This window comes from Hemibagrus wyckioides, linkage group LG20, assembly GCF_019097595.1.
Source record: "Hemibagrus wyckioides isolate EC202008001 linkage group LG20, SWU_Hwy_1.0, whole genome shotgun sequence".
Lineage (NCBI taxonomy): Eukaryota > Metazoa > Chordata > Actinopteri > Siluriformes > Bagridae > Hemibagrus > Hemibagrus wyckioides.
In genome coordinates, this window is record NC_080729.1 from 6079070 (window position 1) to 6106597 (window position 27528).

Below are 27528 nucleotides of genomic sequence, written 5' to 3' on the forward strand. Positions count from 1 at the left end.
CAAAGCAAGGTCCATAAAGACATGGATGAGGGAGTTTGGTGTGGAGGAACTGCACAAAGTCCTGACCTTAACCTGATACCCGATAACCCAACCTTTGGGATGAATTAGAGAGGAGACTGTTAGCCAGACCTTCCCGTCCAGGATTAGTGCCTGACCTCACAAATGCGCTTCTAGTGGAATGGTCAAAAACTCCCATAAACACACCCCTAAACCTTGTGGAAAGCCTTCCCGGTAGAGTTGAAGCTGTTATAGCTGCAAAGGGTGGGTCAACTCCGTATTAAATTCATGTACATGTAAAGGCAGACAAAGTTCAGATCATGCAATTGGCCAAAATGTCTTAGTATGAAGCTGAAACATTTAGAGTTCCTTTCACTGGAACTAAGGGGCCGAGCCAAACACCTGAATTCAATGATTTGGAGGGGTGTCCCAAAACTTTTGGCAACAGTGTATAAATGTAATTTAAAATGCCATACTAGAGATGAGAATTCTAGTCCAAGAAGACATGAGCTTTACAGAGATAGAGCTGCAGTTGTTTTATATTCTTTCCATTTGTTTGTAATGGGATATTGGTGATCTGGGGGCTGTTTAAAATGTGGAATATTTGTAATAAACTACAAGACCAAAACCAAGCGAGCAATGCAACTGAATTCAATTCAGGTGTATTTGTATAGCAGTTGGTAAGGCTTCTAGCATGTAGGCCAAGGTGACCACATCTTAACACCAAGCGGGCCAGACTTTAAGACAGAGATGCTCCCTGTGTATTATCAAAATGAACAACTGACCTGATGGAACACGGTCAGGTCAAGAGATAAGACCTCAAACATAGGTCATTCATCTTTGGGTGGAAACTCTTGGTTCATGCACAGGTCACTCTGGAGGGGATCCCACATAGGCTCTTGGGGCAACATAGAGGATAAAGGCCTTATTTCAATGAGAAAGGCTTTAGCAAATTACTGTAATGGTAGATATAAATACCTTAATCATAAATAGTTACATTCCACTGTAAACGAAGGCTGGTTGTCTAGGAATTAGGAAGCTCACTGGATCCGGATGAAGGTGCAGATCATTTTCGGAAGGCACAAGAGGTGTATACATGGTCCAGTTTCTAGGGTCGCTTATGTTCAGGATTGCCGAATGCTAGGTCACATTACAACTGTATTTATATCAAATGCTATGTCCTTACCTAATACCCAATCTCTTTATCTGCCAGTGCTTCACGAAAAGGACCAGGACATGATCAGTTCCTTGTTCATTTGGGTAAAACACAGGGATTATCTCAGTCAAAAAGTCACTAGGTGTCAGACATCATGAGCTTGGCCTACATGCTGGAAGCCTCATCAGATCATGCCACCCTGTGAGAAGTGTACTCAATGCAGTCACAGAAGTGCACAAGGCGGTACCCAGGCGCTTAATGGTTACCATTTAGGCTTTTGCATTAGTTGGGGGAACTAATGTTTTAAAACTAGCTAAGAATCACCAGACCTTAACCTAACGGAGCAATTATTGAGGGAGAAATCCCCTAAAACAAACCACTGAAAGAAATTTTAATCTGAAACGCAAATGGCTTCAGCGTGTAGCAAAGACTAACGGCCATGCTGCTCCAATACTTTTGAAACCTGCTGTTTACACTGATAATTCCATATTAAAAATATTTAACAGCTTGTTCTTGACATACTGGGGCAGTGGTGGTTCAAGTGGTCAGGGCTCTGGGTTGTTGATGGGACGATTGGGGTTCAAGCCTCGGTACCACCAAGCTCCACTGCTGGGCAATTGAACAAGGCCCTTAACCCTCTCTGCTCCAGGGGTGCTGTATCATATCTGCCCCTGATCTCTGACCCCGACTTTCCTCAGTTGGTATACACAAAGAAAAGAATTCCACAGTGCTGTAATGCACGTGTGGCCATAATAAACACTTCCACTGAGAATTTTGGACAGGTACGTGTGAAAGACAGACAAGACACTGCCCCCCACAAAAGAAATAGGAAATCAGTTTTGCCATTTAAACAGTAGGCTATTTTATTCATCAAATGCTTTAACCTCTCACTCTATCCATGTTCCATTAGACTCGACATCTGCAAAAACGTGAATTAAAGAGTTGTTGGCTTTTTGCAAAAGAGACATTAAGAAATAATGTCAGGTTCGGGTGTACGTCATCTCCAACACCATTCATTTCAAATGCAGTGGGTACAAAAGGTATTTACCGTTCATAAGTTAAGTCAGAAAATGAATTAATACTGAAAAGTATATAACAGGTGACCGAAACATCTTCCCAATATGAGAAATCACTGTATTTCGCAGCAAGTACTGATTTCCCGTACTTTGCAAACATGTACCAAATTTATACTATATGGCAAGACGATGCATTTGTGAATTGAATACAAAATAATGCTTGACAATTTTAAATATGCAAAGCTTTGCTACAAACCGATTCTCAGAAAACTCCGGAAAGATGCAGATTAAAAAAAAAAAAAAATCCACAATGTATATACACACACCCTAAATGAAATGGGAAAAGGAAATTTTGTACATATTGGCTCAATCATTCCTTTGACAAAAAACAAGATAAGGTTCATGTGGCTTTAAAAAAAAAACAAAACAAGCAAATGATGGGAGAAGGGTCCGTCACAATGAAACTAAATTGGGGGGGGGTTAAAAAAAAAAAAAATAGAAGAACCCTACAAGTCTGAAAACGGTAAATGTAGTTGACCCCTGAGTTTCTAACAGAACTAGTGTATGAGATACCTCAGTACAGTGTGCCATTTAGTGCAAGCCAGCAAAAATATGCTCGATTAAGCAGGAGGTATATTAAAGATAGCACCCAGACAGACAATGCACCTCTAATCATTCTTGGTGGCCAAATCACAAACAGAAAAGGAAGGGGCAGCCAAACCAGTAGCTCAAATTTCATATCTATACATAGATCCCCCCCCCCAACCTCCCCCAACAGAAAATATAAATATCCCTGAAGTTGATTCACAGTATGTAGAGGACTCCAGTGCTACTACTTTTTTTTTTTTCTTTTTCTTTTGGGACAATCAAATGTCTTCAAGTTCTCCAGTTAGTGTCTCTTACACAGCCCCCCCCCCACTTCTTAACCCCTCACTCGCTGTCTCTGTAGTTTACAGTCCGTTTGCCGAGATTCCGGGTCCGAATGCGTGTGGCTCGTCGAGGCTTTCCGTAGGAATTGTCACTGTCCGCGTCGGAAGCGGATGGTTTGTGACGTGCGCTCCTTCGTTTCCGATCCCTCAGTCTTCCCTTGGCGTATCTTTTTGGACTGCTTTGTGATCCTGCGCTGGAGAACTGCGACTCGTTGCTGGACTCCTCCTCCTGGCTCTCGGAGTCTGTGCTGTCGGCGTTGCTGTAGCTTTTGCTGTGCTTCCGTTTCGTGGACTGCCTTTTTCCTCGCTGACCAGAGAGTTCGTCCTCGGATTGGAGCCTTTTCGAAGGACCGTTCGCCGCTTTCTCCGTGCCTCCAGGATCGCTCTCGGATTCGGAAACTTTCTTGAACCGTTTCCCTTTCCTGCCTGGAGGTTTGCCGCAGTCGCTTTCATCGCTGGCGTTACCGTTTTCTTCTTTGTCTTCGGATTCTGAAGTGCTGATGTGTTTCCTTTTCGACCTTCCCGGTGGTTTCGGCCGACTTTTGGCGCCGTCTTTCGCCGAATCGGAGCTTCTCTTTCCGTTCCTCGTCGGCTTTTCTCCCTCAGAGTCGAGATCTTCCTCCGAGTCCGTGATGTATTTCTTCTTGGGGAGGGCTCTTAGAGTAGGTCTTCTGGAGAACGATTTCTTATCCTTTTCTGATTCATCGCTTTGTTTCCACTCCTCAGAAGAATCCGACTCTTTTTTTGTCTTGCGTCTCTGGTTTGAGGGCGTTTCGCTCTCGGAGTCGGACGTGTTGGAGTCGCCGTCCAAACTCCGAGACTTGGCTGGTCTTCTGGATTTGTTCTTTCTTGCCTGTGGGCTTTTTTTGTTCGCGAGTTCTTCTTCGCTATTGCTCTCACTCTCGTTTTTTCCGTCTTCATCTTCAGACTTGATTTTTCTCCTTGAAGCACTGGATTCCTTGACATCTGTCTTTAATGCTATGGCTCCAGGAGCTGTTCGAGCTTTTGAGGCAGATACTAGTTCTTGGCTTTTTGACGTCATATTATTTATTTTCTCAGAGTATTTAAGGTCCTGTGTGTCTAATTTTCTTCCATTTTGATGAAGGTGTTTCTCAGGCTTTGGAGTCTCCGTTTCCTCATCAGACGTCTTTGAGGTATTCGCATTGCTCGGGTGATTCCTCTGCCGTCTGGTTCTACAGTGACTCTCTTCCTCCTCATCACTATAGTTTATTTGCTTTATTTTACATACTGCAACTCTTGCAGTTTTCCTGAGGAGCTTTCGCCTGCTGATGGAATCCTCCTCCTCCTCTACACTGTCATTCTCACTTTCTCCCTCGTTGCTGTTGTCCTCGCTCTCTTCTTGGCTGTGCTTTCTGTGTCCATTGACATGAGGAGAATCATCTGTAATGATAATATAAAACAGGATTATAAATCAACCTCATGAAAAGTGTGAGACACCATGAGACATTTCATACAGCATTATGACTATATTATCATACATGAGACTACACTACTAATCACAAAGCCCTACAAATGGCATCTTAATGAATTGTCATCTTTTATTTTGCTTTGTATTCACCTTCTTTCACGCCTCTCCTCCTAGATGGCCTACGGTTAACTCTTTTACTCTCGCCATTCCGTTGCGAAACCGAGAAGTCACTATCAGGACTGGCCTCACTTTTCTCCTCCTCACTGGCACAATCCTCACTTTCATGTGACACTGTCAAAAAAAACAAAGTAGTACTTTAATTAATATTTAGGAAACCGCTTACGAGGATTACAAATATTACAATATTCGATTTTTCCAAGTAAACCAGAGTACTAATAACGACCAGTAAATTTCCCAAAAAGTTTCCCAAAAAAATTGCTCCTACCCTGCTGGTCATGCTCGTCAGAGTCCGAGCTGCTCTGGAAAACTGCAGCACGTTTGCTGGTCCTGGAACGCGCTTTATGCTCTGAAGTATCCTCTTCCTCAGATGCATCCATCAGCTTCATCTTACTGACCGCCGCCACAGCGGTTTTCCTAGGCTGGCGACTCTGGTCTGTGTCGTCATCTTCGTTTTCCATGTTCTCCTCATCTTCAGAAAGTTCCGGGTCAGAACCGCTGCTGTGTCGAGCTCTTCTGCGCTCTGCACGGGAGGATCTGCTGCTAAGCTTGCTCACCTGACCGCTACCTTCTTGGAGACAACAGCATACATGTTAGGGAAATTTACCAAGAATTAAACTTACTAGCATTTTAGATAGGAAGAGCTTAGCTGGATCAGCAGACAATATACCACAACAAAATAAGCAGGACAGATAAAAAAAATAAAAAAATAAAAAAATAATAATAATAATAAAAAAATAAAAAATATAAATATATATATAAACAAATAAATAAATTAATAAATATAGTAATAATAATAATAATAATAATAATAATAATAATAAGTAAATTCAGGACAAGATTTTGGGAACCTCAGCTTTATCTGCTGACTTGAATATGCAAAAATATTTACCTGGTTTTCTTTTCTCAGAGCTCCGAGTGAGTCGGCCGTTCCTGCTCTTGTTTCTGCTCGACTGCGCTCGTTTTACTGAGCTTGACTTCCCAGAATATTCATCATCGTCGTCATCCTCCTCCCCAGTTGAGCACTCTATCTCGCTTCCGCTTTCTGTAAAAGATAAAAGACACGGCTGAGATAAGCTGTGATTTGCAGTTTGGCGTAAATGGAACACTTGGTAGCACAACAGTCTCACCGTTCTTCCTCCTGGACTCTCTGTTCTGCATGGCTCTCCGTGTCGCTCTTGTTTCACGTCTGAACGGCCGAGAAGACGAAGGGAATTCTTCTTCCTTCGATTTGCTTAACGAGACTTCACTGTCATTTTCAGACTCTAAAGCATTAAAGGGGGGGAGGAGAGACAGAATTGAACATACTACAAACTGAAGTTTCTGGGTTGAACACCAGGTGTCGCCGTCACGTGAAAACTTGTGAAACAGACCATCTTTCTCCCATTAAAAAACATTAGTTCCAGTAATTCTGCCGGAATACATTAAGCTTCTGAAGCAATTTGTCCACACCAAAGAAACAGCTCAGAGAAAAGGGCTTGTGTTTGGACTTTACAAATTGTGTGAAATGGACACATCAGAAAGGCCACTTGCTTAAAACAAAACAAGTTTACAATATCTTTTATTGCTTCTTTTAGATCGGCTCTGCTGTAGGAATTAACAGCAATGTTGTGATCATTGAAGGCATACCTGACAGAGATGATGCGCTCTTATTGGAGTCCTCCATCGACGTGTAGGTAGAACTGAGCCTCCTTCGCTTCTTACTGCGATGGCGCTCCGCTGTAGAGGCCTTAGCCGAGGTAGATTTGGTTGTAGGTGGTTCCACCTGTTCCTGAGTTTTAACAGCAGCCCTCTTCTGACTGACAAAACCAAAACATTATGCTATCGCTTACAGTTGTGAAAATATATGGGCACTGACTGCTATCTAGTTATTCTAGCTACAGTAAAAAAAATTCAAGTTGTTAGGGATGACCAGACCTTTCAATGTGAAAAAATCAATTAGGAATAAAGAATAAAATGTAAAAACAGTGGCCATATGAAAAGCCCACCTAGTGGATTCAACCCTGGGAGGAAGAAAAAGGGGTTCCTGCTGCTGGGCTCTCTTTTTAAACCTCTGACTTCGTCTCAGCTTCAAACTGCTTTTGACTGCAGTCCTGTAGTCGGATATGATTTTCCGAATGCGCTCCTCAAAGAATGCAGAGAGTCGCAGAGTCATACTGTAAATCTGTGAATTTAACAAACCAGTGTACTGAACATTAGACACAGCATCATGGTCTGTGGAAGAGCTTTATGAAAACATGCCACTTCAACGGAGATCCTTTGAAAACCCAAATACGCTTTATGCACTTTATCACGATAGGATACAAGGAGTAATGCAAACAAATGGCTCTGATTAAAGGAGGAAAAAAAAACAACAACTTGCCTTTGAACGCTTGTTTGGTGTGTAGACTTTAGCATTGGCAAAAATAAGCCTGGTGTCTTTGCATAGTTCAGTGGGGTTTTCATAGCGGTCTTCTTCAAGGGTTCGTCGAACAGTCTCCAGATCCATGGGAGTGTCGATGATTTCTAAATAGTCCTAGAGCAGTGACATAAAATGGGAAATGAAATAAAAAATATTATTAATAAAAATATATATATATAAATCATATTTAAATATATATATATATATATATATAAAATCATATAGTTTTATTAAAGAAATAAATAATAATAATTAAAATTTATATATATATATATTTTTTATAGATTTATATATATATATATATATATATTTTTTTTTTTATAGATTTATATATATATATATAAAAAAAATCATCCCTACTTTAGTAAGTACTTAGTACTTCTCTCTCTCTCTAATATATATATATATATATATATATATATATATATATATATATATATATATATATATATATATATATATATATATATATATATAGAGAGAGAGAGAGAGAGGGAGAGATAGATAGATAATCATTCCTAATTCAGTAAGCTTTGTATGATTAATCTTGATTGAACCATTTTGAAACTAATGAAGCACAAATTTGCACCAAAGTGTAATATATGCATAATAATAATGAATAATCTGTCAATGAATAGATTTTCAGTTATGCTTTCCCTTGAAAAATGAACATGCCCCGTGTTGATAACTGAGCTCACAAAAATGAACAGAAATACTAAATGATTATTAGCTCATGTCAGGAGCCATACTACAGCAACTTTGTCAGTGTTATTACTGTCACAGAGAGGAGCACTGGATTAACAAACTATATCCATGTTTATGATATTATATTCTCTCTCTCACACACACACCCCATGTGAGAGTAGCAGTCCGTCTAAAATAACAAGCATCGGCACTTTGTTGTTTACATTTTTAATACTGTTAATAAAATCTTGCTGTCCTGTGAGGCTCATATCTGACCACTGGTCTCATACACGAGGAGTGAACTTCCAGAAAGTGAACTTCTGCTGACCATTCCCAAGATACGTTTTGAGAAGCATTACATTGACAGTGTTACAATGTGAGAATTTTATGAAGGATATTTACGATCCATGCGTCATCATACCTGATATTCATTCTGATCTACAGGTTGCCGGAAAGGCTCGGAGTCCTCACACTCAAACATATAATCCAGCAGCTGTTTGCATGCATCCTTCCACGCGTCCCTGTCCTGTACCGGCTCCATCTGCTTAAAAACATAAGAAAAGCTGAATAACGCTTACATTTTCTGGTTGTCTGGTTATTGTTTTACTGCTGTATTTGGATTAAACAGAAGTACTAGCTTCTGATCCAAATGGGCGGTCTGAACCATTTAATTTATGGTAATTGAATCAAATGAAACAGAATACAAGTAGACTTCTAAGCTGACTGCAGGAGAGGCACAATACACAACACCACAGCTATTACTACTACAGGTCGAAATTTAGGGCAGAATTTAAATCCACTATATAGCCAAAGGTTTGTCCATACCCGACATCACATCATACCCAAATGTGGTTCTCCCAATCCGTCAGCACAAAAGGTGGAAGTCAATAATGCTGTAGAGAGGCCCGAATTCTGCACCAGCATGACAATGCCCCTGTGCACAATGCAAGCTTCATGACGACATGGTTTGCCAAGAAGTTGAATGGCCTGAGCACAAAGCTCTGACCTCACCCCCACTGAACACGGATGTTCACAAACTTTTGGCCATATAGTGCATGTTAAGCATATGTAATCCATATTAAAATCAAGTCCTACCTGATGTGCCCTCCGCCCAGTAGATGTGCCTGGTGCTTCAACGTCCTCCATATCCTGCAACGATAGAAAGCGATGAGGAAGAGCACACACGACGAGTTATCTACAGTTACAAAGCAACCTAGTTCACCTCGTCCTCGGTGTACTCCATGTTTTCAACCGCGTTGTAAATCTCCATGATATCCGTACAATGCGGCTTGCTGCGGAATAAGATACACACACTGTAAGAAACCGTACACATTTCCAGCACAAATATATAAATATGATCAATACACGTACCTAATGAACTTTAAGAGGACATCGGTTATAAATTTTGCTGATTCTGCAATCTTGCTACGTGGTTCATTGAAGGTCCTTGCATTCCAATAAATATACCTTGTGTCCCAAATTAGTGCAGATAGTCTCCTGAAAACAATAAGGCAAGGGTAATATAAACAAAGGGGGAGTCAGATCAACAGCAGACTGGAATTTACAAGTCATTTTGAAACACACACCAAAGCAGCACCACCTTGACTAACAATTTGGTTGAAAAATGCTACAGAAAGTCCCAACCTTATCTTTTAAACAAGTATTTGGGGGGGGGGGGGCAGCAAGAGAGTGAGAGAGGAAGGGAGAGAGAAAGAGAGAGAGAGAGAGAGAGAGAGAGAAAGAGCAAGAGAGTGAAAGAGAGAGGGAGGAAGGGAGAGAGAAAGAGTGTGTGTGAGTGAGTGAGTGCGAGAGAAAAAGAGAGAGAGAAACAAAGAAACAGAAAGAGAGAGAGAAACAGAGACAGAACGAAACAGAGAGAGAGAGAGAGAGAGAGAGAGAGAGAGAGAGAGAGGAAGGGAAAGGGTGAGTGAGAGAGAGAGAGAAAGAGACAGAGAGAAAGAAACAGAGAAAGAGAGAGAGAGAGATATTCTTCATTTATCCTGAGACTGTATCTTGCTATTGTGATGCTGTTTCTGCATTCTCAGTTGTCTGTCCCTGTGCTCTCTACTAAAGAGATCATTTAAACACCACACAAAATGGCTCAGCTATAGCTTTTGGATTTTTATGAGATGAGAAAGCTTCACCTGTAGAAGTTGTTTTTCAGCCTCATTCGGATGGAGCCGAGGTCAGTGGGGTAGGCGATTACAGTACAGTAAGTGGGATATTGAATGAGGTCCACTGGGCCAGAGAAGGGTGCGGCGATATCTGTAAAAGCCATACACACTTGGTCTAGTTTCCACACGGGTCTTAACAGTGACACAAGAAACAATTGTAGAATTGAGAATTGATTCAGCACACACACCTACTGTGATGAGCTGGTCTATGCCAGCAACGATGCGGGCACACTGTTCTTCTCGACTCCTCCCTCCCCACTCATCGTCTTGTGGTTTGTACAGGAGGTCAGCTCTTTCCTCGTCGGTCACTGGTACACCTGCGCCCACCGCCTCTGGACGATGAGCTACACAATCGATACACGATGGAAAACACGCTTCAACAACCCTTGTCTCAACATGTAGATGAAATAGAAGTGAATTAAAAGTTACAATTTCAACTGAGGATACTGAATGTAAGGATCTGATCTTCATTCTAAAGGATAAAAGTTCAATAGGCAAGTGTACAGTAAATATTCAACTGAGTAATGTATTTAATTACCAAAGAACAGCTTAAACTGGTTACAAGGGTAGAGAGAGAGAGAGAGAGAGAGAGAGAGATAGAGTGATAGAGAGAGACAGAAGGAGGGAGTGAGGAAGGGAAAATGAGAAAAAGAGAGAAAGAAAGAGCAAGAGAGCGAGAGAGACAGAAAGTGAGAGAGAGATAGAGAGAAATGAAGAGCAAGAGAGAGCGAGAGAGATAGGCAATGCGAGAGAGAGAGAGAGAGAGAGAGATAGAAAGGGAGGGAGTGAGGAAGGGAGAGAGAGAAAGAGAGAGAGAGATAGAAAGGGAGGGAGTGAGGAAGGGAGAGAGAGAAAGAGAGAGAGAGAAAGCAAGAGCAAGAGAGAGTGAGAGAGACAGGCAATGAGAGAGAGAGAGAGAAAGGGAGGGAGTGAGGAAGGGAGAGTGAGAGAAAGAGAGAGAGAGAGAGAGCAAGAGCAAGAGAGAGTGAGAGAGACAGGCAATGAGAGAGAGAGAGAGAAAGGGAGGGAGTGAGGAAGGGAGAGTGAGAGAAAGAGAGAGAGAAAGAAGAGCAAGGGAGACAAAGTGAGAGAGAGAGAGAAAGAAAGAGAGAGAGAAAGGGAGGGAGGGAGAAGAGAGAGACAGAGAAGGATGGAAGGAAAGTGAGAGAAAGAGAGAGAGAAAGGAAGAGCAAGAGAGATGAACAGTGAGAGAGAGAGTGGGAGAGAGAGATTACCATTCTCTGGAATAGCCTCAATGTCCCATGGACTAATCTTTTCAGTCTCTCCATTGTCCCACCTGTAGACACACCATTGCATCATCAATAAGACTCAAAGCCAGACGATGATCTAAACACACACCACAGTGGGAAAAGGTTAGCGCCTTACTTGACTTTGAAGCATTGGAAATGGCTGTCTGGATACTCAGGCTGATATGGTTCCTGACAGACTATGGTCCCGAACCACCAAGCATCATCAATTACTGATCGGAAAGCATCATCTAAAGAACAAACCACGATTACTTAAACATTACTTCCAGGGAAGACAGGACTTTATCACCAAGAGTTCCATCTGTAAAGAGATGAACCCGCTGAACGGTTAAATAAATGTAAAGAGCACTATGGTGACGTACTTGGACTCCAGATCCTGCTACGTGCTTCATCGTAGCTCTGGCGGAGAACGAGGAAGTCAATAACATCTGCCATATCATGATACCTGCAGGAGAGAAACAAATAATCCAGCAAAATATGACAAGGAACTTCTTATTAATAGACCATAGGGGCTTAGTTGGTACAAACAATACAAAAATGTTGACTCTTACTTCACAGAAAAAGACTTTTTGGTGATTTTGCCTGTTCCGGTGTCGATCTGGGTCAGTTTCAAGCAACAAAGTGTTGGAGGACACACCTCGTACTTGATCCCGGTTATTTTAACAAACTCTTGGTCCTGGTGATTAAACAGTAAACAGTAATTTTTACACAGTAATACATCTAAAGGCTGGACAAACATTTATGCAACCACCAGAATAGTAAATGATATTTCAAGCCTAGATGTTACAAGAGGTTCGAAATGAAAACTGACTCTCAGATCCATCTTCTTCCATGGCTGTTTGTCCAGGTTGATGGGGTACAAATTACTCCTGCACACTGCATCCACATAGGCCTCGTGACCCTGACGGAAGTAGATTACCTACAGACAGAGTGCAAAAAATAAACAAACATCGACCAAGAACGTGTAACGAGTAGTATGAGTAACATGAGACGGGGGACAACGGACCTCATCACCCATTTGCGGAACAAAAGGAGACTTTCGAGGGATGACATCGGTGATCCAGGCAGAGGGACGAAACTCGTTGGACACCTCTCTGTTTAGGGACGGCCTGGGTTTTGGACACTGTTTACAAGAGAGACGATCAACAAGGTAAAGGATATTTATTACGATCCTTTTGTACCGTTTACCACATACCGACACGAAAATTGTATTGATTCATTAAAACCATTCCTCTCAGGTTGCTATAACAACCATTTTATTTTACTTTGCACATTACATTGCATGTTAGTTCCAGCTATGGACCTTACAGTTACTTCACGTCTTGTCATTTTGAATGTAGTGTGTACTCACTCCCACGTTCACATAACACCTTCCTGTATGCTTCTCATTTCTGCTGCACTTTATTTACATCCTGCGTACAGTGCCAAAAGTTTTGGGACGTCTGGGAAGGCTTTCCACGAGGTTTAGGAGCGTGTTTTTGACCATTCCTCTAGAAGCGAATTTTGTGAGGTCAGGCGCTGATGTTGGACGAGAAGGTCTGGCTCACGGTCTCCGCTCTAATTCATCCCAAAGGCGTTCTATCGGGTGCGCAGGCTAGTCGAGTTCCTCCACACCAAACATGCTTCATCCATGTCTTTATGGAACTTGCTGCTCATGCTTAAATTCAATGGAGCTCCTGAGAGCAACCCATCCTTTCAAAAACGTTTGTAGAAGCAGTCTGCATGCCTCCGTGCTTGATTTTATACACCCGTGGCCATGGAAGTGACTGGACCAACCGAATTCAATGATTTGAAGGGGTGTCCCAAAGCTTTTGGCAATATAGTGTATATATTTCATTCCTCAGGTCAAGAAGAAATGCTATGGTCATCAAACTGTGTACACTGTATATAGCTGTGCTGACAATAAAGATCAACTTGAATAAATATTAATTTTCTAACCCTAAAAAAAACCCCAAACAACATGAAGTGATCCGAATGTATAAATAATATCACAGAACCTGTGATACACCCTCCAGGGATTCCCTACCAAATCCCTAAAGTACTAGGTGCGTGATTTGTGGTGAAAATTTCAGTTAGTTAGCTAACATGCCTTGTTGCCACTGCCTGCTAAAATCTGTTAAACACCACCGATGCTACTCACCTTTGGCGCTTTGCTCTTTACTTTTCTCTTCGGTTTCTGAGGAGATGAAGATTGCACATCCTCGTCCTGGGTTTGTTCGGTTTGCTCATCCTCTGCAGTGTTGTCTTCCTCTTCCTCCTCTTCGGAACTGCTAATCTGCCTACGGGCACGTCTTCGGGAGGACATGGCCGCCTGCGCGGTGATGCCAGCGTCAGCTGTCCAATCAGAATGCTCGCTGGAAGAGTGACTTTAAAACAAGAACACTAAGAATCAGTTAAACAATCTGGAAATATTTACATCAGCATGCACTAGCTTGACTGTAACACCATTAAAGGAATATAAGACTTTCACATATTCAGCGAATTAACAGGCTGAACCACGCCACTTGTTAGGAGTTTGTACCTCGAGCTGTCACTTTTCCACTCCTCCTCTTCCTCTTCGTTTGACGAGTCCACCTCACTAGCTTCAATTTCATTTTCCTGAAATGTCCACATACACCAGGATCAGCGATTAATCACACGCAGCAGAAAACTATCAAGGGATGAAAAGATGCTTTTACCTCAGAGGAAGCGGTCTCCTCTCCTTCCTCACAAGAAAACTCGATCAGACTCTCCGCGTAGCTGTTGGTGCTGTCCAAATTGCGGTGCCGCTTGCGTGGCGCGGTACGCTTGGTGCACACCGCCTCTTCATCGGAGTCGTCCTGTGGATTCCACAAACAGTAAGGAGATACCATAAGCACCGAGAAAACTGCTAATGCTGATGGTATTGAACATATGGAGGAAAAAAGAAGAAATAGTTTTACCCTAAAGGTGTTGTGTGCAATTCTGCGTTTCTTGGCATTATAGAGAACAATCTCCTCCTCACCCTTCGCGATTCTGAAAGACTCCTGATCCCTGTAACACAAATGATGCTGTCATTGCAGTTTCATTGCTCCTGGACCCAAATCATTTCTGAATCTCCATGGCAACGGTTAGATAAGAGATATGCAACTCAAATTTGAAGACGACCAAACAGCAACAATGGCTCTAAACAAGACAATGGTGGCATGTCACACTACCACCGTCACTTGTGACTAGTGCCACAGACTTAAGAAATTGAAGTATAAACGCATCCTCCTCTGTCCACTTATCCTTAAATTTAAAAGTTGTGTTTTCATTGGACAATTTCTTGTAAACGACACCAAGTTCTCAGTTCACTGATCAGACCAGATGAAATGAAAATGTATGCAAGGCTGTAAAAAAGTGCCCTCTTTCAGACTTCATGTCTAGCTATGTATGCTATTGTGTGGTTTGGTGCTGATGGGCTTCACATAAATGCATGCACTTGGATAAAAACAACAACAACAACAACAAACCTAGTACAGAAGGAGTACTGGTTCGATGCTTAGGGTCACTGAACTAAAAGGCAGTTTTTTTATTCTGTATATGCATCTGGACTCCACTAGTTTAGGACACTTGAGTTAGATGACACATCTATGACACATCTCTTGCAATCAAGTTATTAAAGGGTCACTTTACAAACTTAAGATAACTATAAAGCACTAAATTCATGATGTTTGAAGGCCTTACCTATATGCACTGGAGGTGAGGTCAGGCACCACCACCCTGCGCCGCCATGCCTGCAGGTCCCGTTCAGTCGCCATCTGGCTACGTGGTGCGTTTTGATGCATCTGACGCACTCCCTCCACTTGCCCGCTGCGCCGGAGCCCCACGTTAGGAGGAGACTGCACCTCCATCCGCTCACTCAAAGACACTACACATGAAAAGGAAGGGTGAAATTGACCCAACTTGATTTACAGTCCATTCACAGTATGTCAGCAATAACAATTTGCAATGCTCCATGTAGATATCTTCCTTCACACTTAAGTAAGAAATTTCCTACTGCAATCTGCACCACGCACCTCTTCTTGGGGTACCCTGCTGCCTCCCAGCCTGCTGGTCCTGCTGCTCCTGGAGCTGACGGATGGCATCGTCTAAGAGACTCCGGCGTGCCTGAGGATCCTCACTCTCAGCAGGTTGCTGGCTGATCACCTGCTCCACCACCTCACCATCACCTACATAAACATAAAGGATGTGCTGAGTAACATTTTTACTATGGGAACAGGAATGCTAGCAGTGCTTCACAGGCTACTGGAACTGTTTCATCAAAAAACACAGAAACAAGAGATATCGGTCGTACTTGTAGCAACATATCCAAGCTGAGGAACAAGGTGCTCATCTGTGAAGTTTTCCCTTCCTGGCACGAGTCTCTGATATTTGGGAGGATGAGGATTCCCGTCGACATCCACGAGGAAGGGTGGGGGCATAAGGTGAGGTGCCTGTTGTGTTTGCTCGTCTAATACGAACCCGTTGGAGTCCCGGATCAATGGACGGTAGTCAGTGTGGAAAAACACCTGGTCTGGAAGCTGCAAGTTATTTCAAGAGTGGTTTCCGTCATTAGTCACAGACTAGCCACAGTAATAGCACCTTTAAGTAACTAAAGCAAGCAAAAGCAGCTTCCCAGTTGCAATTTCTCCTCATTTTGTATCATGGTAAGAGCTAAAATAACTGGCTTTTAAAATAAAGTACACAACCAACTAACAAGCCATGTGCATGGCATTACTAATTAATAATTTTAAATTATTATTAATTTCAAAATACATTATTGTACACTGAAAACCAGTCTCTGGCAGCTGATATGTATAGTATTACTATAAAACATATATTAGTGTAACTAATATTTATTTATGAAATACCTAAAAAATAAATAAATAAATAAAAATCTTCCACACAAACTGACAAATTGCTGTAATCACTAATTATAGCCTGAAGATTTAATTAATATATTTATCTTTATCTATATGAATGCAGATTCTAATTATATTCATAATCACGGTATAACGCCGGCATCCGCTGCAATGATGCGATTTATATTGATAATAATAATCACGCTTTTATGAGTTGCACTTGTCGCCAAACTATATTCATGTTGCTTAATGTAAACAGGAGGGCATCACAAGCACAAAAAGCTCTAACCACAATACAAAGAAAAAAACAAAACAAATTCAGCAAAGAGATTCTTAAGTGTAGATGTAAATGTTAAAGGCAAACCTTTTCATAAGGCTTGGAGCTCCCAAATCCAAAAATGACCAGGTGGCCATGAGAGTCTGTACAGGCGAAGCGATGACCATCAGGGGTGAATTTGCAATCGAAAACAGCACCATGCCCCTGCCCTTCAATCTAGACAGGAAAAAAAAAGACCCTTTAGAGAGAACTACTTAACTCCTGGCCCGTTCAGTTTAAATAGTCAGCTTACTGATTCAGCTGTGTTTATACAAGGGGTGTTGAGGGTAGGGAAAAGCTAATGCTTAAATTCCTTCAATTCTATCTGAGCTGATGACCTGCAGTAATTCGGAGCGACTGCGTTGTATAGCTGCATTAAAATCTCAAGGAGGTATTCAAGTTTATTTGTCTCCACTTCAATGTGACATTCAACTGAATATGATAACTGAAAACGAGCAAAACCTGATTGTTATCCCTTATGCTGAGACCTGATTGTTATTCCTTATGTTTGCCTGAATCTTCTCTCAAACACCATTCTAAGCGCCAGCGACGTCCCCCATGACGCCAACACGGCACACAGCTGCTAATTCTCATAGGATCAATGCACCAACAAATCAGCAACCACCAAGATCACAAAAATCACACCCTTTCACCAAGAGACGTCCTTCAAGAACTTTTCCTGTGGCCTAAAAAGGTGTACAAGTCTAGCAAGCCGACATTTTCAAGATCAGACGCTTAAAAATAAACACTTTAGTATCCGCTTATGAGAAAGAAGAACAGCACATGATCAATTTACAGCGAAGGCGCGTTACTGCAGTATGCTACTTGCTATTCAAAGCCTTGCGATGGACTTTAACTTTTAAAATTTCAATCATATGTTTCATATCAGTGTAATCTTATTTCATATTTTTAATTGTGTAAAGTAGTACTGGAATACTGTACCATGTTGAAGTAGTGATGAGTCTTTGTGCCTCGGATGAGATCCCATATGAAAATGTTGCCATCATGACCCGCAGACAGCATGACCCGGGGATCGTATGGGTGTGGCTCCAGCACAAACACCTCCGCCTCATGACCCTGGGAGGAATGAAAAATATTACACTCTGTCTCCCATAGCAACAGTAGCAACAGCCTTCTCAAGCATCAGTCTAAACATAAACAGTCAGCTTTTTATTTATAAACATACACACACACATATATATATATTCAGATGATCCATTCGTACTTTCCTATCCAGATGTTTTTAGATCATAGTAACACCCCTGCACACCCTCATGCCTCCACAAATGTTCCAATAAAATCCCACCAGATTAACAGTTTTTGATCTCAAATAATCATGTAATGAATAAAAATACTCGTCCTAACAAACCACGATATCCTCGCCCTTCACATAAACAAATCTCATTCCTGTGGGTCTGCGTTTTTACCTTTAACACATGTAACAGCTGCCCTGTGTAGGAGTTCCACACTTTGAGGAGATGGTTGTTGACAGCTGTGATGACGGTGTTGTCATGACGATCCCATGACACCATGGTGACCTTGGGTTTGAAGAAGCTCTCTTCCTCTGCAGGCGCAGTTCTGCAATCAGCGCAGATTAAAATAGAAGTGATAAAGCTTAGAAAGCGAGGCCAAATATCAAGAGACTATTACACTAAGGAACCGTTTTTTTTTTTTTTTTTACTTCATCACATTAGCACAAAAATAGATTACTTTTTTTCGGTTTAAGCTTCTTATTAAAATATATATTACTTCCAAAAGCTGTATGAACAAAACCCTGTAGCGGAATTTTTTTTTTTTTTTAATTGTCCTAGACATGTTTTTATCTAATTACAGATATACACACACCTAACACACGATGTTATTCGTGAGGTACATGAATAAGAGAGCAAAGAACATCACTTTGTTTAAACATCATAGTCAAGTCATAACAGATAGGATAAACGTGATTATTTCTGAGGATTCGTACCCTGGTAAAGTGGCAGACATTTCCAGCAAAATGCTTCTCCACTGATGTCTCTGATGCAGCCTCCAGATACGAGCGGTGCCGTCACGACTGCCGCTTACAAACCTGACACAAAAACATAACACGCATTTGAATATAATGTCATTTTACAGCACGATCACCCAGGCGTCCTTACTGTCTGGGTTTGGAGCAATTTTATTTTTTTAAATCTATAAATTAAATTACATATAACTAGAAATCCATCTATTTTCCTATAGGCTTACTACTACATCAATCAGCCATAACATTATGACCACCGACAGGTGAAGTGAATAACGCTGATGATCTGGTCCAAGGAAGGAACAGTGGTGAACTGGCGACAGGGTCATGTGCGGTCAAGGCTCATTGATGCACGTGGGGAGTGAAGGCTGGCCCGTGTGATCCGATCCAACAGACGAGCTACTGTTGCTCAAATTGCTGAAGAAGTTAATGTTAGTTCTGATAGAAAGGTGTCAATACACAGTGCATCACGGGTCAGGGCTAAACAATATGAGGCAGGTGGTCATAATGTTATGCTTGGTCGGTGTATATTGATGTATATAGTTATGCTGTGGTTTTAATGCATTAAAAAAAATCTTATTTTAAAATTAGTTCCTGGTTTAGGAACTAGACCTAGCATAAAAATATAAAACAATAAAATGAGAACAAGACGTTAATCAGCAAAAAAATATGTTAGACACCAAAATTTGGAATGAAGGCATGATGAATGATCAGAAGAAACAAAATCATTAACACGTGCAACTTGGGTCTACATGCCGAACGTTCCACAATCAACACCACCATGAAATGATTTTCCAATTCAGACTGAAAATGCTTCAAAAAACAAACCTACCTCTCTCCTGTATTGCAGAACTGGATGCTGTCAACTTTGTCCTAAAAACAAAAAACGTGTCAAAACTAGCCTTCAGTTTCCGCCACAGTCTCAGCAAACAACAAACGTGACGTGATTAAAAATGAAACCCTTACTGTGTGCGAGTTGAGCTCGGCTATTTTTTCCGGACTCCCGCTGCCCATGTAGTATATCCTGATGACATCATCGGTGCTTCCTGTAGCTAGGAACATGCCTCCTGTATCAGATAAGAGCAATTATATATTAGTTACGTTAGATTCATTTAGATAAATTCAGGACGCTCGGTTAAAAGTGGGTTGCGACTTGCTAGAATGTCCCATTCTTAAAACTTCAGTTGATAAGAATGTAATAAGCTCATCTTTGAGGTCAAGGCTACACTGACTTCTGTGCCACTCCCCCATTTTCCCCTCCACAACAATTGAAACGGTGTGACATTGCAAAAGAAATGGAAAAGAAATCTGCCCCAAATTACTTCTCATTACATCTCCACTGGTTATGAAATCTGTTCCTGAAACCTCTCGTCTCTACTATTTAGGTGCGGCTCCTTTCTGGATGAATGGTGGAAAATTTGCAACCGCGCTGGTTATTTTCCAGGAGCGTTCAGCCATTTGCCCTTACCTGGACTGAATGAGGAACACACCATCTGAACACCGGGTCTCGGCCTTTCTGTAAACTTCTGGGGACGATCGCTGAAGCAGATAAAGGAGAGAACAGGATTTTACAGATGTATATTTAAATACCCGCTGTATTCGAATAAAATATCCAGCTAAAAAAGCAAACAAGACTAAATGATGACAACAGGCACCTTTTAATATTTACCCATTAATGACTGGTCCATGGATATAAATAAGCAAGCGAAATGTTTTGTTTTACAGCGACACTTCACTTTACTGTTTCTGACTATTGCCCAGAACTAATTCATAATTCTTTCAGCATGAACTTAAATCGAAACAAAACCACACAATCTGACCAGAGGTGCTAAAATAAAAGTCTAAAAGCTAACTTTCTTTTCTTTTTAAACAGATAACAACATAAACGACAAGACAGCCCTCCAGCGAGTGATGAAAATTGCACATCTGATCAGTGTCCAGCTCCCAATAACTGCAGAAATCCACATTAAACGCTGCGTACAGAGGGTGAGACGCATCATCAAGGACCGCTCTCATCCTAATCATCACCTCTCACTACAGGAGCCTGTACTGTCACACCAGCCGGATCAGGAATAGCCTCCTTCCTTCAGCTGTCACCCTTCTGAACTCTGATCTAATGCACTAATCCACACACCCCCCAAAACATTCCTCACACCCCTTCATCCTTACTCATAATGCTCATTTTACACAACTTAACTGCTACAGTTTACCACTGCGACTGTTGTCCAGAATCTTACACTTTACTCCTACAGTAAATACTTTTAACTTTTAATTAGATTTATATTATTATTATATTTGCACTTCTGGTCAGAAGCTAACTGTCAGTGCAGACACATAAATGTACTGAAATGCAAAGTGCAGCAAGATATTACTCTTCCTTCCCATTCCCGATGAGCTTCATGTGATCGGCTACGACGAGCCACAACAAGAACCTGTTACAGAAGCCGTATATTTAATAAAGACTAAAGAGTCACTGAATTCAGGGCGGTTTATTTTCTTCTGCAGTGTTTCTGTGCTCCATTTAATCTAAAACATCTAGGCTACAGTTTCCCAACCTTGTAAGCTCCGTTTACCCGAATCAGAGCCCAATTTAACAAAAATGAATCGCAAGAAGAAGAAAAAATCGTCACACTTACCTGAAAGCGGTGTTCATTACATCCCACTGCCAGAAGCAGACAGTGGCATCAGTTCCTGTAGAGACCATGTACCTTTTGGAGCCCTTGGCAAATGGAGAAAACTAAGGAGACAAAACATGAGGGTCAAATCAAGCCTAGGAAATAAAGCAAGAGGAAAAAGGCAGTGTGGCATACCTGTAAAGAGGTAATAGATCCGCTGTGACCCTGCAGCACTGCCATTGGGGCACAGGTACGAAGGCACCAGACTCGGATGGTTTTGTCGCAGCTTCCCGCTGCGATGAGGGTGTTCTCATAGTTGACGGCGAGGTCCGAGATCTCAGCGTGGTGTCCTCGCAGAGTGGAGTGGAGCCTCCCGTCAAAGGAGGACCAAATTTTTACCAAGGCATCATCTGAACCCTGATCAGGAGAGTAATTATTCTTCAGGTCAGGAAAAACTAGGAGCTACACTTGGAGCTTAAAAGATTGTATAGCACTGGACCATTACATTTTGGATTTAATGATGCTGTCTGCTTCCCAAAACATTTATCCTGGACTTCTTTTGATAGCCCCTTTGTCTTCAGGTCACTGTGTTGTCTATGTACGTTTGTGATACTGTAATCTCAACTTCTGATGGCAATTGGTTGCACTATTTAGAGGTTTCACAGCAACAGAGCGAATCCTCTTGTGATTTTACTTCCTTGTTTACTTTGCAAACTACACTTTTCTCCCCCACTGAAATATGAGCCACCATTTGGTGAAAATATGACAGATAATAATCCCGATTAAGTCCATTTCCGTTGAGGTTATAACACTACAAAAACTGACAAGGGGGGGGAGGAGTAAATACCTTCGCAATCCACTGCATTTTAGCAGCTTTTCAGTTTGGTCAAGAGAATACTGAGAGGTCTAGAAATAAAAGAAACTCAATCACATCTATAACATCCGTAAAAATCAAGGAAGCAGGAAAAAACTGGGTGGTATTTTTCCAAAAGGTGGAATAAACATTTAGTGTTTTCTAGAATTGTTGGCACTGGATTTTGGCATAGTTTGCAATTTTAGGCTTAACAGCTCTCGGCCAGACGTAGATCTCTGACCAAATATTTCATATGATGGGCTTGATGTGGCCTTTCTTTAGAGCGTCATCAACAGCAATTTATTATTTAAACACAATTCCCCTGAGTGGGTGTGCAAGTCACCATGTGCTGGTGTAATCAGGCTGCATCCTTAAACTGTATAACCTTCGCTTAAACTGAAGAAAGATGCAACGATGCAAGACAAATTTAGTCATGCTCAGGAGTCAAACAAACCGACCATCCCATAATTATAGGTTTTATATAGATCTATAGCCAAGATCAGGGGAAAACGTAGACATTAACGTCAGATATCAGGCGCGTCGTTAACACCACCACAAATAATCAAAGTACTAACACAAGCGATCCTTATCAGAGATGAAGACTCTCACCGTGAAAATCCTTGATCCTGTTCGGTCGAAGGCGATGCAGTAAACAGCCGAGAGATGTCCCAGAATCCTCCTGTGCATTTTGATGTTCTGATATACGCTGACAGGGTGGACAAAGCTGAAACGCTGAGTTCCTGTCAGCTCCCTGCCTCTGCACACCTCCACTACACACACAAACACATATATTAACACTAATCACAGAATTCATGCTATGATGGTATACAGATATTACCCTATGCACAGTCACAACCTCAAACCTGAGCTAAAGCACATTTTAATTAACCAATGTCTCAGATCAGCTTAAAAGAAATGCACCTATAAATGCATGTATGTTATACAGCCCCTGTGACATTAAACATCATATTAGCCCCATTATTTCACCTGTGGTGAGTCTAATCATTATAATCACCAGGAGCTAAATAAAACACACACAGACAGTGAAGATTGCCATACTACAATTGTGTATGTATTTACACATATACAGCATCCCTTTTTTATAGCATGTGCTTTCGAGTGGACTTGTCGAAGTGCTTTTGCACCCTTTTGTCCAAAATCGGAGTGAAATTGATACCTTTGATTTGTTTACCATTTGGTTTCACACTGCACATGAAACCAAAACAAACCTGCATGAAAACACTGCCTGAAAAAACTTGAAGGGCTGAAAACAAACCAAAAGCACGAAGCTGGCGTTCAATAAACAATCGATAAAATAGACAATTACACAGTCATGCTGGGGAAAAGAAAGTGTGGTCCTCACCAATGACTATAAATAAATAACCTCTGATGACATTAGAAAACACGACGGATTTCAACATAAAGCAATTTTTTTTCCAGAAAGTAAACCAACGTTCCGAAAGCAGGTGAGATGAAATAATCACACCCTATAATTCAGTAATGCATAGAACCAGCTTCAATGTTATTTCCGTGAAATTTGGCCTCACACTACTTTACAAAATGGCTTCATTTCAGTAATGTTTCAGGACATTCATTTATGCACAGCTGTGGGTCATTGTCCTGTTGCATGACCTAATTTTAGCTCATCTTAAGCTTTGCTTTTGTAGAATGTTCTGCTTCCAAGGTCCTGAAGCTGCAAAACAAGCCTGAATCATTACCCCTCCACCACCACTGACACGTGGATGGAATAACATGGGGTAAACATGGTACTGTGCATGAAGACCAGTCTAAAGGATATAGTTCGAGAAGCTTTTCTGGTTCAGATTTTGTTTTACTTTGGGAATTTTCCCACTAGTTATCCTTCCGTAAAAGCCAAGTTCACTTAGTATTTTTCTCTTATTGTAAGTCAGCCCAAATGTCTATATCATGGCATATAACTGTAGCTCATTTTGAACCTGGCAAATTCTGGGCACTGGAGCTCATTTTAGCATCTCACATTTACAAAATATTGCTGGTTGCAAACCAAAATAGACAGACGTTTGGTTCACTTCCTGCAGTTATTTTGATTCAGAGCTCAATCACTTCACTGCAATCAGACCTCACTAGATTTGTCTTGGAACCGGACTGAAGCCTCTACGCTATTTTGGTCCGTACCAAAGTGTGATTGCCGTTTTCTCACCTACGCAGAAAAGCAGACTTGGATTTTATTCAAATGGACTGCATATATAAAAGCACCCTGTCTCCATTGAACTCAAAACAACTGAATCCAGTGAAATAGTAATGACATATACCCAGATTTGGTGCATCCCTGCAGCTCAAAGGCCTCTCCGGTGGTCTTCCTCGATGAAGGGCAGCAAAAGTCGAGCTTTTCCATCGGCTACGTCCACAATCTGTATCGCATCAAAAATACAATATGGAGTGAGATAAATCTGTGCATTCCAGAAAGATCAAAATGTTTCAATGCTAACGCTACCCCACCTTTAGCTGTACGAAGTACGGAGTGCCTCCCTGTACCCAGCAGAGAATACACCCCAGGCAAACCAGACGGCACCTGCTTGTCAAGGACCGGACCGATCTGCTTACATATCTGCAGCAAGTGGTCTGGTGCAATATGCTTGTTGGCAGCGATCTTATTGAGGGGGGGGAAAAAACATCACGTGAGGCAGATGTCAACTGAATGCAATAGAAGCTCCCTTATGAGCCCGGCTTGATATGACCGTCTCATTTATAAAATCCATCCATTTCTCTTCAGCAACCTCTTTATCCTGGTCACAGTGGATCCAGAGCTAATCCCAGGGAACACTGGGGGTGAGATTATTGCTCATTGAAAAGATACTCATATCCAAACAGACGACAACGTAATGAATAGACTCAATTTAAAGACGTTGCTTGAAAACTGAGTGTCTTATATCTAAGTTTACATTCCACAAGCGGAACAATGTGTCCTTGAAGGCAAAATCAACACTGAACATCCAAAATGTATTCACATTTTAAATGCATTGATGGAAAGAATTTCTAGGTTTAGTTTTATAGTTCAAACTTCTCTCATTAACATTTTGATCCATTTCCTGCATTACGCCCATGCGATTTAGCTCGTTCGTCACCTCTACCTTAAAAACAGCAGCGCTTTAATCGTTCGATCCGTCCAGCTCGGTCACCTCTTCCTCTATACACTACCAGTCAAAAGTTTGGACACACCTTCTAATTCCATGGTCTTTCCTGATGTTTATTTCTTTCTACATTGTAAAACAATGCTGAAGGCGGCCGAAATCCACAATAATGTCGTTTGAACAGTTGATATTGAGATATGTCTGCTACTGATGCTCTGTAAAGCCTTCATAACGCCTCTAATCTGAGGTGCTGTTAATTGGTGATTTCTGAGGCTGGTCACTCTAAATGAACTTCTCCTCTGCAGCAGAGGTCAGTTTTGGTCTTGTTTTACTGGGATGGTCTTCATGTGAGCCAGTTTCATCATGGTGCTTGATGGGTTTTGCAAAATGCACTTGACAATACTGTTCTTGCAAAGAACTATTCCAGAACACCTGACCTTCGTGTCTTAAAATAACAACTGACTGTTTTTTTTGTTGTCATTACATATGGATTACTGAAGTCCATGTGTGTCATTTCATAGTTTTGAAATCTCCAGTATTGTTCTAGAATGTAGAAAATAAATCCCTAAACAAAAAACATTGAATTAAAAGGTGTGTCAGTGCTGCTCAAACAGATATGGCTCAAAAGCTCCAACTCTCACAATACTCCCATCAGCACCACCAGGCTCGTCACGTCATTGATCACCAACTAGCCAAACCGAGTCTGTGCAGCAGTTCGGCTCGAGTGCTTCGTACATCTACGATGCATTCTGTAACGCCGAGATCAATGATTTGTGGTACAAAGTGGATTTCTCATTAATAGGACAGGGGATGTTAAGTGAAACCGGCGAGTCAGGAAAGAACAGACTATTGCTGTTTACGCACCGTTGTAGATGCACTAGTGATGTCCCCTTGTGCTTTTAACAGTCTCAGTATTCGTAAGCACATTTTCAATACAATGCGTAAGGGTGAAGGTTTCCTTTAACACACTGAAGGTGTTTTGTTTTTTGTTTTTTACCAAAGATCTCTATTTTTTTTTTGCATGTACTAATTCGCAACTCGGCATGAATAGAAAGCCATCACTAAGCCTCAATTGGGTGAAAAAAAAAAACAATCAATCTGCTCGGTTCAGGACAAATGATCATGTCTGAAAAGGAAGTGGTTTGAAAGTGCAGCGTTCATGCAAAGCAGAACCGCGCCTCGACCAACCAGAAAGCGGGTGCGAAATAAAATAAAAAAAATAAAAAAAAGGGACCGGCTGAGCGAGGAAGCTGATTGGTGGAGAAAAGCGCGACGTCACGCGAGCTCGGGATTCTCCACCCTCACTGCAATACGACATTAACTAAGAAGCGAGTCCGAGTCAAAAACAAAAACAAAAACAAAATAAAAGATAAAAAACCCTCCGGGCTTTAGAGAAATATACACACACACACACCAGACTAACAGTCTAGCACATAATAAAACAAATGCAAATGGCTGCATAGGCTTCTTCCGGATTAGTGATGAACCAAATCGTTGAGATATTACAATCATTCAGCAGAAACACACACACACACACACACACACACACACACACACACAGCGCAATTAAATGCAAAAGATATAAACATACCAAGTCTTCATATGACCTGGGGTGTTCATTTCCTTCCCAGTCCACTCTACGGGGAAGAAGCTGCCGAGAACAGAAACTCGTTCAAACATAAAATTACTTAATTTGGATTAATTAAGCATATTATCCCCCCCCCCCCCCAAAAAAAAGCCGCACTGGAAGACGGAGATCTAATCCATCAGCATTAAATCCGCCTCTTAGTGAGCTTCACTCGAATTAGGCTTTGTGTTTATTACAAACAAAACACACACACACACACACACACACACCTGATGTTCCTCCAGTTCACTCACGAGAACCTGCAACAGACCAGAAGTGATGTGTGTGATGTAAACGAGCACTCTGAACCAAAATACAGCATTTAGACAAGACATATAAGCGATAAGTAAATACACGGCTCTCACCTCGGCCGCTCTCTGACAAGGACCGGTTGTTAAAAAACGAGAAATTAGATAATAAAGCTCTGCAAAAAAAAAGAAGAGGAGACACGAGTGATATAAAGGTCGGAAAGCGGTTATGGAGCTCGCGACTCAAAACATTAACGTTACTTTTTTTTTTTTTCCTCCAGCCTTACCCGACTCCAGGAGCGAAATACTCCCTCTTTTGTCCATTCTGTCAGCCCGAACTCAGCTGACGTGCTACTCCTGAAACTTATCTTTATGTCTTGTTATGCGCTGATATATTTATTTAATTCTGACCGCACGGTTCAGGTCCCCTTTCGTGATCGCTCCCGCTCTCCGTTCAGCCAGTTTTCAGTCGCCATTGGAAGTGCGAGGCCTCGGCGTACAGAGCAACTTCCGCTCCGACCAAAGGAAATGGGGGGTTGGGGGAGGAAAGAAGAAGAAGAAGAAGAAGAGGAAGGGAAAAAAAGTCTCCCTGTCAAACAAAGGGAGTCGAGATGTCATGGAGAAAGTAAAAGCATATCGACTGTACTGACTCGATAAAAGTCGAACGGTTATTATATTCACG

The 27528-nt window shown here is 41.5% G+C and overlaps 1 protein-coding gene across 3 annotated transcripts; it reads right to left on the reverse strand.

Moving 5' to 3' along the window:
• Window positions 1–1988: 1988 nt before the first annotated feature.
• Window positions 1989–27528, reverse strand: brwd1 (bromodomain and WD repeat domain containing 1). Of its 3 annotated transcripts, none has more exons than XM_058418464.1 (43): window positions 27134–27528; window positions 26964–27022; window positions 26829–26858; window positions 26563–26622; window positions 24340–24490; window positions 24153–24251; window positions 22471–22631; window positions 21204–21425; window positions 21030–21130; window positions 19862–19932; window positions 19360–19460; window positions 19226–19266; window positions 18358–18459; window positions 17819–17969; window positions 17334–17468; window positions 16440–16568; window positions 15529–15754; window positions 15251–15403; window positions 14919–15102; window positions 14153–14243; window positions 13910–14050; window positions 13753–13829; window positions 13372–13597; window positions 12238–12354; window positions 12043–12150; window positions 11783–11907; window positions 11594–11676; window positions 11350–11461; window positions 11199–11260; window positions 10152–10307; window positions 9934–10054; window positions 9161–9286; window positions 9012–9081; window positions 8885–8938; window positions 8211–8333; window positions 7067–7219; window positions 6693–6868; window positions 6334–6503; window positions 5835–5969; window positions 5597–5749; window positions 4973–5272; window positions 4678–4818; window positions 1989–4499 (listed from the first exon to the last, which is right to left on the reverse strand). In XM_058418464.1, the coding sequence occupies exons 1-43, from the start codon at window positions 27168–27170 to the stop codon at window positions 3100–3102; spliced, it is 6633 nt and encodes a 2210-aa protein (XP_058274447.1). In that variant the 5' UTR covers window positions 27171–27528; the 3' UTR covers window positions 1989–3099. The 3 variants fall into 3 exon arrangements, with proteins under 3 accessions (XP_058274447.1, XP_058274446.1, XP_058274445.1); XM_058418463.1 differs by having other exon boundaries at window positions 4973–5275; window positions 8211–8330; window positions 27134–27527; XM_058418462.1 differs by having other exon boundaries at window positions 4973–5275; window positions 27134–27527.

Excerpts from the sequence above, each read along its gene's own strand:
- brwd1 (XM_058418462.1), bottom strand. The coding sequence starts at position 27,170 with ATGGACAAAAGAGGGAGTATTTCGCTCCTGGAGTCGG. Across the intron at positions 24,252-24,339 it reads CGTACTTCGTACAGCTAAAG|ATTGTGGACGTAGCCGATGG; the intron begins GTGGGGTAGCGT and ends GATGCGATACAG. Across the intron at positions 18,460-19,225 it reads TTCTGCAATACAGGAGAGAG|GTTTGTAAGCGGCAGTCGTG; the intron begins GTAGGTTTGTTT and ends TTTTTGTGTCAG.